This window comes from Macaca nemestrina, chromosome 13 (genome assembly GCF_043159975.1).
Source record: "Macaca nemestrina isolate mMacNem1 chromosome 13, mMacNem.hap1, whole genome shotgun sequence".
NCBI classification, from domain to species: domain Eukaryota; kingdom Metazoa; phylum Chordata; class Mammalia; order Primates; family Cercopithecidae; genus Macaca; species Macaca nemestrina.
Window position 1 is genome coordinate 32,318,636 of NC_092137.1, and position 11,241 is coordinate 32,329,876.

General features: G+C 45.7%; 1 protein-coding gene across 1 annotated transcript in view; it reads right to left on the reverse strand.

The window, feature by feature from the left end:
- The window catches only part of LOC105479687 (NLR family CARD domain containing 4), a 43,656-nt gene extending 33,622 nt beyond the window's left edge, over window positions 1-10,034 (reverse strand). The window contains 3 exon segments of the mRNA XM_071076473.1: window positions 520-635; window positions 8,745-8,871; window positions 9,676-10,034. Of these exon segments, the coding sequence (XP_070932574.1) occupies window position 520 (1 nt within the window). The 5' untranslated portion in view covers window positions 521-635; window positions 8,745-8,871; window positions 9,676-10,034.
- Window positions 10,035-11,241: the final 1,207 nt, after the last annotated feature.

The window sequence follows — 11,241 nt, forward strand, 5'->3', positions numbered from 1 at the left end:
GCATTATACAATATGGTAGTCATTAGTCATATCTGACTACTGAGTACTTGAAATCTGGCTACAGTGACTGTGCAACTGAAGTTTAAATTTTATTTAAATTCACCTTTAAATAGCTACAGGGGGCTAGTGGCTACTACTAATATACTAGACAGCGCAGGTCTACACCCAGTCGTTGAAGTGGAAAGAGCTACATTTTGGTTGCCACTTAGATCTACACCATGTTTCTTCACAATGAGCTTGATGTGTGTAGCTCTCTGCTGTCTGGCTGAACAGGTGATGAGAACACTTTAAAACATACACCTGGTCACTCTTTGTGTAAGTCCTATCCTGTCTGTGGTTCTGTCTTTTATCACAGGTTACCATATTTGCAACTGAATTCCTAAAACAACAGAAGAATATTTATCGGTAATTCCACATACGACTGGTCAGAGGAAGCCATGAATTGATTTTCCATTCAACATCACCAGTATTTGGTAGCAGACTGTATAACCAGGTAGATGTTATTTCTCATATACTTACTTGTTCTAAATGAAAGCTTCCCACCTTTCTATAACTCAATAGAAAATATTTCCAAATGGACAGGTCAAAGGTGATCCCAATATTGTCCTCTTTTTTCTATAAAACTACTCTTCATTCTGTAAAACAAACAAAACAGAACCAGAGACTATCAAGCAGAGGGGCTGGTGCAATTAACTAAGTAATGCCCTGCTTTTCATAGATAAGAAAATGGTGACTCAAACCAGATAAAAACTTGCTCAAAGCCACTGGCTATTCATGGCCAAGCCCTAAAGAGAACCCAGGGGTCTGGACTCCTGGCCTAGAGCTCTAAACTATGTTCAACTGGAACTTTGCCCTTCTCTTCAAAGTTTCTTCTCATTTCTGCTGTTCAGAGCCAAGAAGGCAACTTGGAATTAAATGTCAAAAGATGGTGTAAGTGTCAATATGAATGGTGCAGAGGGTACATTCTCTCCGGTATTTCCAAGAAAGAGTATATGGACTGGAATCATCCAGGGAGGAAGTTTTCATGGAGGAGACAGCACATGAAGCTGGTCTTAAAGGATAAGTAGGGCCGGGTGCTGTGGGAGGTCAAGGCAGGCGGATCACCTGAGGTAAGGAGTTCGAGACCAGCCTGACCAACACGGTGAATCCCCATCTCTACTAAAAATACAAAAGTTAGCTGGGCCTGGTGGCACAAGCCTGTAATCCCAGCTATTCGGGAGGCTGAGGGCAGGCGAATCATTTAAGCCCGGGAGACGGAGGTTGCAGTTAGCCGAGATGGTGCCACTGCACTCCAGCCTGGCAGACGGAGCGAGACTGTGCCTCAAAAAGGAAAAAACAGACTGTGCCTCAAAAAGGAAAAAAAAAAAAAAAAAAGATAAGTAAGATGAGGTGAGGTAGTTGGGTTGGGGTGGAGGTGGAGGTGAGGATGTAAAACGCCTTGCAGGTGAGAGGATGAGACCGGGGAGTATGGAAAGGTGGAAAGTCCTCTTGTCTCCTTCGCAGGGCGTGCGATGGGGGTGTGGCTTGCTTCTTCAGTGCCCGCTGCTCAGACCTCTAGGGGAGCATACAGATGGGCAGGCTGTGGGGTTCCAATCCCACGGCAGTGTCTAGTGGTGAATGTTTACAGCTCCTGAAGCCCCAGTGGGTGTGTGTTACAGGGTGCTCTTTCGGTTTAGCTGTCCGTAGGCGGCTTGTGTTAGCTCAATTAGACCCCTGCCTTATTGCAAGGACAGAGGGTTTTCTGTGTTCCGGGGTTCTTGCCTTGGGGTTCTTGCCTTGGTGTACCGGAGGAATTGGATCACACGTGGTCTTGGAGAAAGAGTGCAAGGTTTTATTGACTGGAAGAAGCTCTCAGCAGATGGGGTAGCCAGAAGGGAGATGGTTTTTCCCTGGAGTCAGACTGCCACCGACTCTTCTCCAACACTCCCGGCCAAACTCCGCGTCCTTCCTCTGGCGGATGCCCTGCTGGCGTGCCGGTGTCTGTTGTGTGCTCTTCCGCCAGCATTCGCCCTTCAATGTCCTCTCGACGTCCAGCTGCTTGTATCTTCTTCCGCCGATGTGTTCCTCTCGACGTCCAGCTGCTTGTGTATCTGCCTGCCAGGGTCTCTGGGATTTTTATACGCATAGGATGACGGTGTGGCAGGCCAGGGTGGTCTTGGGAAATGCAACATTTGGGCTCCAAGGCAGGAGTGCCTGTCCTCACCTAGGTTCGTGGGCACAGGCCTGGGGGTGGAGCCCTTGCCAGGGACCCGCCCTTCTGGGACCCGCCCTTCTCTTCCCTGCACTTCCCTGACCCCGTTCCCTATCAGTATGAGTAATTGAGGAGACAGAAAAAAGGAGTTATGCTTCCAGGGTATAAAGGGGAAAAGCTATGGAAAGCCTTGTATGCCAAGATGAGGCATTTGTTCTTTATCCTATGAGCAACTGGGAGAGATTATGCTATGAGGAGCATGTTTAAAATGATGTTTTAAGAAATGGATTTCATCTTCCTGGTATGGTCCTGTCATTTCATCCTCCTAGATGGTTTGAAAAGCAACTTCCTTTCTCCCTTTCCCCTCCACACACTCTGAGAAGCAGGGGCCCAGAAGCCTCTGAGACTGCTCTGTGTGCATTCCCAAACCAAGTTAGATGATCTACCCCGGCTCCTCATACACACATACACGACCCCCTGCGTCAGGATGAAGATGCGAAGTCTGAATTAAAGGCAGCATGAGAGGGCAGACAGGAAGTGGGGAAGAGAACTAGAATCACTGGGTGGGGAGAAACAAAACGGGAGCTATGTGAGTGGGATTGGGGTATGAGAATGGAGTTGGCTTGGGAACTCATGTGAATGGAATTGGCATGGGAACTCATGTTATCCTAACATTAAAACTCTTTTTTTGAGACAGGGTCTCACTCTGTCACCCGGGCTGGAGTGCAGTGGCCTGATCATGGCTCACGGCATCCTTAACCTTCTGGGCTCAGGTGATCCTCCCACTTCAGCCTCCTGAGTAACTGGGACCACAGGTGTGTGCTACTATGCCTGGCTCATATTTTTCTTTCTTTCTTTTTTTTTTTTTTTTTTTTTGAGACAGAGGCTTGCCGTGTTGTCCAGGCTGGTCTCAAACTCCTGGGCTAAAGTGATCTGCCTGCCTCAGTCTCCCAAAATGCTGGGATCACAAGCGTGAACCACCGTGTCTGGTCATTACCCTAACATTTTATTATGAACATTTTCACACATAGAGAAAATCCATCCCTCTATCCATTTATCAATGTATGTAAGTTGCAGATGTTAGCACATTTCTATGTCCATATAATTAAGTAGAATTCAATGCTGGTTTATTATTCTTTATTATTCTTTATTCTTTATTATTCTTTCTTAGGAAAAATTCACCTACAGTGAAAGCACAGATCTTAACTGTACCCTTTGATGAGCTGAAAAATGCTTCTACTTCAAACACCTATCAAGACAGAAAACACTGCCCTCTCCTTGGAAAGTATCCCATGCCCCTTCCCAGTCAAATTCCGTCTCCACCGTACCCTCACAGGCAATCTCCATTCTGATTTTTTTAAACCATAAATTAGTTTAGCCTGTTGAAGAACTTCACATAAACGGAATCATACAGCATATGCTACTCCTTTCATTCCACACAATGTCTGTGTAAGTCATGCTGTTGCTTGTAGTATAAGTAGTTTATAACATTTCATTGCTTAGTAGTACTCTACTGTATAAAATACTACAATGTATTGGCCGGGCGCGATGGTTCACGCCTGTAATCCCAGTACTTTGGGAGGCCTAGGCGGGCGGATTACGAGGTCAAGAGATTGAGACCATCCTGGCTAACACGGTGAAACCCCGTCTTTACTAAAAACTACAAAAATTAGCCGGGTGCAGTGGTGGGCACCTGTAATGCCAGCTACTTAGGAGGCTGAGGCAGGAGAATTGCTTGAACCCGGGAGGCAGAGCTCACTGAGCAAAGACGGTGCAACCGCACTCCAGCCTGGGCAACAGAGCGAGATTCTGTCTCAAAACAAAACAAAACAAAACAAAACAAAAACAAAACAAAACAAAACAAAAAAACATGCATTTCACAACAAAACCTCTCACTCAGGTTCCCCTCTCTCTCTGCAGGAGAGAGAGCTATTCTCTTTTCTCTTTCTTTCCCCTATTAAACCTCCACTTTCTTTCTTTCTTTCTTTCTTTTTTATTACCTTTAATAAAGATAATAACATTTTACTGGTAAGGATCCGAGAAGGAGTCTGGATACCTGTTTCCCTCAATAGAACTTGGGAGGCCTCTCCCTTCATACATATTATCACTGAAGTACTAAAAGGAATACTTAATAGATCAAAGAGATTCATATTTACTTTAATAGCTGTGATCATAGAGCTTATAGCTATCACAGCTACTGCTGCTGCTGGTGATGTTGCTTTGCACTCTTCTATAGGCAGGCTGGAGTGCCGTGGTGCGACCTCAGCTCACTGCAACCTCTGCCACCTGGGTTCAAGCGATTCTCTTGTCTAAGCCTCCCGAATAGCTGGGATTACAAGTGCATGCCTCCTTACCCAGCTAATTTTTGTATTTTTAGTAGAGACTGGGTTTCACCATGTTGGCCAGAATGGTCTCTACTCCTGACCTCGTGATCCGCCCCCATCGGCCTCCCAAAGTGCTGGGATTACAGGTGTGAGCCCCTGTGACCGGCCTAAACTTCCACTCTGGAACTCCACTCTCAAACTCTCTTTTGGTGTGTCTATGTCCTCGATTCACTTGGTGTGAGACAACGAACATGGGCCCCAGACAATGATGCTGCTTCAAAAGCATATCTGTTTTCAGAAAATAAAATTTCCCTTTTATGTTAAAACTAATTCATTAACAATATAAAAAAATTGTCATTGAAATTGGAGCAGCCGGCCGGGCGCAGTGGCTCAAGCCTGTAATCCCAGCACTTTGGGAGGTCGAGACGGGCGGATCACGAGGTCAGGAGATCGAGACCATCCTGGCGAACACGGTGAAACCCCGTCTCTACTAAAAAATACAAAAAAACTAGCCGGGCGAGGTGGTGGGCACCTGTAGTCCCAGCTACTCGGGAGGCTGAGGCAGGAGAATGGCGTAAACCTGGAGGGCAGAGCTTGCAGTGAGCTGAGATCCGGCCACTGCACTCCAGCCTGGGCGACAGAGCCAGACTCCATCTCAAAAAAAAAAAAAAAAAAAAATTGGAGCAGCCAGGTGTGGTGGCTCTCGCCTATAATCCCAGCACTTTGGGAGGCCAAGGCAGGTGGATCATGAGGTCAAGAGATTGAGACCATCCTGGCCAACATGGTGAAACCCCGTCTCTACTAAAAATACAAAAATTAGCCAGGCGTGGTGGCGGGCGCCTGTACTCCCAGCTATTCGGGAGGCTGAGGCAAGAGAATCACTTGAACCTGGGAGGTGGAGGTTGCAGTGAGCCGAGATTGCGCCACTGCACTCCGTCTGGTGATAGAGGGAGACTCTGTCTCAAAAAAAAAAAAAAGAAAAAAGAAAAAGAAAAAAAAAGAAAGAAAGAAAAGAAATGGGGGCAGCTCAGGAGCATAAGCAAGGGCACATTTTGGTGTCAGGATTGTGTTCAAACTACAGCTTTACCACTGACACGCTAAGAGTCCTCAAACAAGGCGTAGTGACTGGCACACCAGAAGGACTCAGTGAATAGCAGCAACTATAGATTCTTCTCTCCCTTTCTACTTCCCCAAAAAGGGGTGGGTTTGGGAAGAATCAGACCATCCCTGACTGGGTCAAAGTTTAAGTAAGAGTAGAAAAAGAGGAAGAAGATAGAGGAAGCAGCTAAAAAGTATAAAGTTTTTAATTGCTCTCAAGAACAAAATCAACCCATACACTGAAGCTCATGTAATTTTTCTCAGTTACCCACTGGCATACAGAACAGGGCTGTGGACCAGGCATGGGGGTTCATGCTTGTAATCTCAGCACTTTGGGAGGCCAAGGAGGGCAGATCACCTGAAGTCAGGAGTTTGAGACCAGCCTGGCCAACATGGTGAAACCCCGTCTCTGCTAAAAATACAAGAAATTAGCCAGGCGTGGAGGTACACACCTGTAATCGCAGCTGCTGGGGAGGCTGGTACAGGAGAGTTGCTTGAACCCAGGAGGTGGAGGTTTCAGTGAGCCAAAATAGCACCATGGCACTCCAGCCTGGGTGACAGAGAGAGACTCCGTCTCAGGAAAAAAAAAAAAAAAGAATAGGACTGCAACCTGTGTACTCCCCTGGAATGTAGCTATGGCCTTGCAACCCCTCCCCACAAGCTGTCCAGTGAATAACTGAATTGGGTGGAAGAAGTCCTTTCCCCACATTTGTACATTGGAAAATAATATATATAATATATATAACATATATATATACACACACACAGAGAAAGAGAGAGAGAAGGAGAGAGAGAGGAGAGAGAAAGATGGAGTGTCACTCTGTCTCTCAAGCTGGAGTGCAGTGGCACGCTCTCAGCTCACTGCAACCTCCACCTCCCAGGTTCAAGCGATTCTCCTGCCTCAGCCCCGCGAGTAGCTGGGACTACAGGCGCATGCCAGTATGGCTGACTAATTTTTTGTATTTTAGTAGTGACGGGGTTTCACCATGTTGCCCAGGCTAGTCGTGAACTCCTGAGCTCAGGCAATCTGCCCGCCTCGGCCTCCCAAAGTGCTGGGATTACAGGCATGAGCCACTGTGCCTGGCTGGAAAATAGTATTTAGAACTAATTCTAAAATTAGCAGTTTCTTACAAATGGTTACATGAGCTCCACAAAGAACTGAAGTTTCGGCCGGGCGCGGTGGCTCAAGCCTGTAATCCCAGCACTTTGGGAGGCCGAGACGGGCGGATCACGAGGTCAGGAGATCGAGACCATCCTGGTTAACACGGTGAAACCCCGTCTCTACTAAAAAATACAAAAAACTAGCCAGGCGAGGTGGCGGGCGCCTGTAGTCCCAGCTACTCGGGAGGCTGAGGCAGGAGAATGGCGTGAACCCGGGAGGCGGAGCTTGCAGTGAGCTGAGATCCGGCCACTGCACTCCAGCCTGGGTGACAGAGCGAGACTCCGTCTCAAAAAAAAAAAAAAAAAAAAAAAAAAAAAAAAAAAAAAAAGAACTGAAGTTTCTCTGGACCAATATAACCCACGTCTATGGGGTCATTCCCACACCTCACGGATAAAATAAGGGAAAGAGTACATATAATTAGGAGCAGACAGGAAGTACACGGAAATGGAAAATGTGTGTGCTTTGGCATTGCAGATCTGAATTCAAATCCTCACTCTGAAGCTTATGAGGTAAGTATCCCTAGACATGTTACTTAGTCTTTCCAAATCTTGCTTTAATATCCACCTCCTTGGACTGTTGTGAAGATTAAACATGAAAGTAGTTGTGATAAAGGTGGTCAGTGGGTGTTATCTGTCTTCCTTTCTAGTGAAAAGGCTCTAGACTAGAATGTTCTCAGGTCTTTAATAGGCTTCAGCAATCTCACATGTTAATAATAGTGTTATGTGCTGAACTGGGCTTCCCCCAAATCCATATGTTGAAGCCCTGAACTTCAGAATGTGACTGTATTTGGAGACAGGGCCTTTAAAGAGGTCATTAAGCTGAAAAGAGGCTGTGATGAGAAGAGGAAATTGGGACACACAAAGGGAGATGCCAGAATGTGCATACAGAGAGAAAAGGCCAAGGAGAGAGGTGTGGGGAGAAGCTAACCCTGCTGACACCTTGATCTTGGACTTCCAGCCTCCAGAACTGTGAGAATACAAATTTCTGTTGTTTAAGCCACGCAGTCTGTGGTATTTTAAACAAATTAATATGACTAGTATTATAGAAGTGTGTGAACTGTTAAGAAGTGTGCTAACTGGTTCTATCCTAGTTTTGTAGACAATTAGCAGTGTGATGTAGGGCAGGACATTTAACTCCTCTCTACCACATTTTCCACCTCTCAAAGCCAGGCTGCAAGGATCAACTGAGATAATGTATGTAAAGACCCTATCACGAAATAGGTGTCCCGTAAAGGGTGATTTCTTTCACTTCTGTCTCCAAATACCAGGTTTCTCATCAGTAACTCGGGAGATTGGATGGACTAAGTAGTCTACCTGGTTCCTTTCAGCTTTGATCATCTGTGATTCTAACAACAGTCTTAGCAACAAGAGTGAGTTTCCTGGCCGGGCGCGGTGGCTCACACGTGTAATCCCAGCACTTTGGGAGGCCGAAGTGGGCAGATCACGAGGTCAGGAGTTTGAGACCAGCCTGGCCAACATGGTGAAACCCTGTCTCTACTAAAAATACAAAAATTAGCCAGGGCATGGTGATGGGTGCCTGTAATCCCAGCTACTCGGGAGGCTGAGGCAGGAGAATTGCTTGAACCCAGGAGGCAGAGGTTGTAGTGAGCTGAGATCACACCACTACACTCCAGCCTGGGTGACAGAGCAAGACTCCGTCTCAAAAACAAAACAAAACAAAACAAAAGGGTGAGTTTCCTTTCTGTAATGCCAAAAAGTGTTTTCAAAGTCCTTTCCATCTCACAGTAGTCCAAGGGGGTACATGTACCCCTTGAACCTGATGAAACCCCAGCAGACCCAATTAACCACCCTAAAAGTTTCTCGGCAGGAAATCCCGCCAGTCATGCAAACCACACTCGCCAATGTTAAGGCTTTTGTACGTCCCAGACACAAGCTTTAAATGAATGTAAACCCAGGTTTTAATATTTGGGTCCCAGACCTTAAAAACCCTTTCTCTCTACCCACAGTACCTGGCTGAGCAATCCAATTGCCCTCTTCTTGGGGGGACCAAGACACGTTTTTAAAATAAAGTTTCTTTGTATTTGCTTTCCGTTTCAGTGAGGTCTCGAGTTCTTGTAGACCAGATGCCTTCTTGTTCTGTGAAAGGAGAGTGCACAGAGAGGGGAACTGCTGAGCAGTTCCTTTTTTTTTCTTCAAAGCACAATAAGAGTGGTTTGGACACAAGTACTACCAGTTCAGAAAGGGAAGATGGGTGTAGCCGGGGAAGAAGTAGGACTTCAGAGTTAAGGATGCAAGAGCTAGAAATTCCCTCAAGAAAGGAATTGCACATTTGTTTCCTGTTTGTTCACAACATAGGAATTCTATTGCTGTTCAGTTATTTATTCTATGCCTTAAAATGAAACAAAGTCTTTTGAACATCCAACATGTATTTTTTTTCTCTTTCTTTCTTTCTTTCTTTCTTTCTTTCTTTCTTTCTTTCTTTCTTTCTTTCTTTCTTTCTTTCTTTCTCTCTCTCTCTCTCTCTCTCTCTCTCTTTCTTTCTTTCTTTTTTTGAGACAGAGTCTTGTTCTGTCACCCAGGCTGGAGTGCAGTGGCACGATCTCAGCTCACTGCAACCTCTGCCTCCCAGGTTCAAGCGTTCCTCCTGTCTCAGTCCTCCCAGTAGCTAAAATTACAGGCGTGCACCACCACGCCCAGCTAATTTTTGTATTTTTAGTAGAGACAGGATTTCACCATGTTGTCCAGGCTGGTCTCAAATTCCTGAACTCAGATAATCTGCCCGCCTCGGCCTCCCAAAGTGCTGGGATTATAGGCGTGAGCCACCTCACCCAGTCCCAACATGTATTTTTAATGCTCAACCATGGGAGATAGAGCGGTAAATGAAATGAGCCAGCTTAGTTGGCTAAAGCATATTGCTACTGCAGTCAAGGTCATACTTACCCCTGCATCTTGAAGCCCAGAGGACTTCCAGCAGATGTGTACTCTCAGTCAGCAGGGTACTGGGCAAGGTCACACAGGGCAAATGGATCACCAGTTTTGGTCCACTCCACCGAAGATGCACGGGGACACCCTCTGGAGTATAAACAGCCAGGGGCTCACAAGGGCACACTCACATTGGACACTTGTGTTCACAGACTCCGGGAGGCCAGCTTATACTCAGCTGAGGAATGAAGAAATCTCTTTGCACTTCTCTTGAGGATGACACTCTTGCATACTCTTTCCTCTGTCTTTATGTTATGTAACTTCTTATTTCAAAAAGAACATTCTGACAGTAGCCTATCTGCCATAGAGGGATATCAAAGCTTCCCCACAAATAAATGTCTACATCCTGGGTTTTCTAAGGGAGCATCAGTGTCAGTGTTTCCTAACTTGTGAGGTGGGCTTCTCTGAAGTGAGATTGAGGGCTACCCTATCAGCTAGATTTTTAAATTGTAATGAAGCCTACATATAAACATATGTTCAAGAGAAAAAACTGCAAAGACAGCCACCAAAATAGTCATGGTGCTTATTGCTGGGGAATACAATTATAGGCAATTTTATATTTCCTTCTTTGGCTTATCTGTATATTCTAATTTTATTTATTTATTTATTTATTTGTTTTTATCTATTTATTTATTTTTATTTTTTTTGAGACAGAGTCTCGCTCTGTCGCCCAGGCTGGAGTGCAGTGGCCAGATCTCAGCTCACTGCAAGTTCTGCCTCCCGGGTTCACGCCATTCTCCTGCCTCAGCCTCCCGAGTAGCTGGGACTATAGGTGCCCACCATTGCGCCCGGCTAATTTTTGTATTTTTTAGTAGAGACGGGGTTTCACTGTGGTCTCGATCTCCTGACCTCATGATCTGCTCGCCTCAGCCTCCCAAAGTGCTGGGATTACAGGCGTGAGCCACCGTGCCCAGCCTATTTATTTATTTTTTTGAGACAGAGTCTCGTTCTGTTGCCCAGGCTGGAGTGGAGTGCATTGGCTCAATCTTGGCTCACTGCAACCTCCACCTCCCAGGCTCAAGCAATTCTTGTGCCTCAGCCTCTCAATTTCAGGTATGGGCCACCACCATGGCTAATTTTTTGTATTTTTAGTAAAGACAGGGTTTTGCTATGTTGACCAGGCTGGTCTTGAGCTCTTGGTCTCCAGTGATCTGCCTATGTTGGCCTCCTAAAGTACTGGGATTACAGGCAGGAGCCACCATGCCCAACCTGCATATTCTAATTCTCTATAGCAAACACCTATTACTTTTGTACTAATAAATGATGTGATATAGAATAAAAAGGGAAAATGTAGAAATATGGTTGTAGTAGGCTGAATAATGGCTACCCAAATATCCCAGGTCCTAATCCCTGGGACCTGTAAATATTGTGTCTTTTCAGATGTGATCCATTTAAGGCTCTGAAGATGGGGAGAGAATTCTGGATGATCCAGTTGGGCCCTTAATAATGGTCCTTGTTAGAGACAGCCAGAGGGAGATTTGAAACTGATAGAAGAGGAGAAGGCAGTAAGACCATGAATGCAGA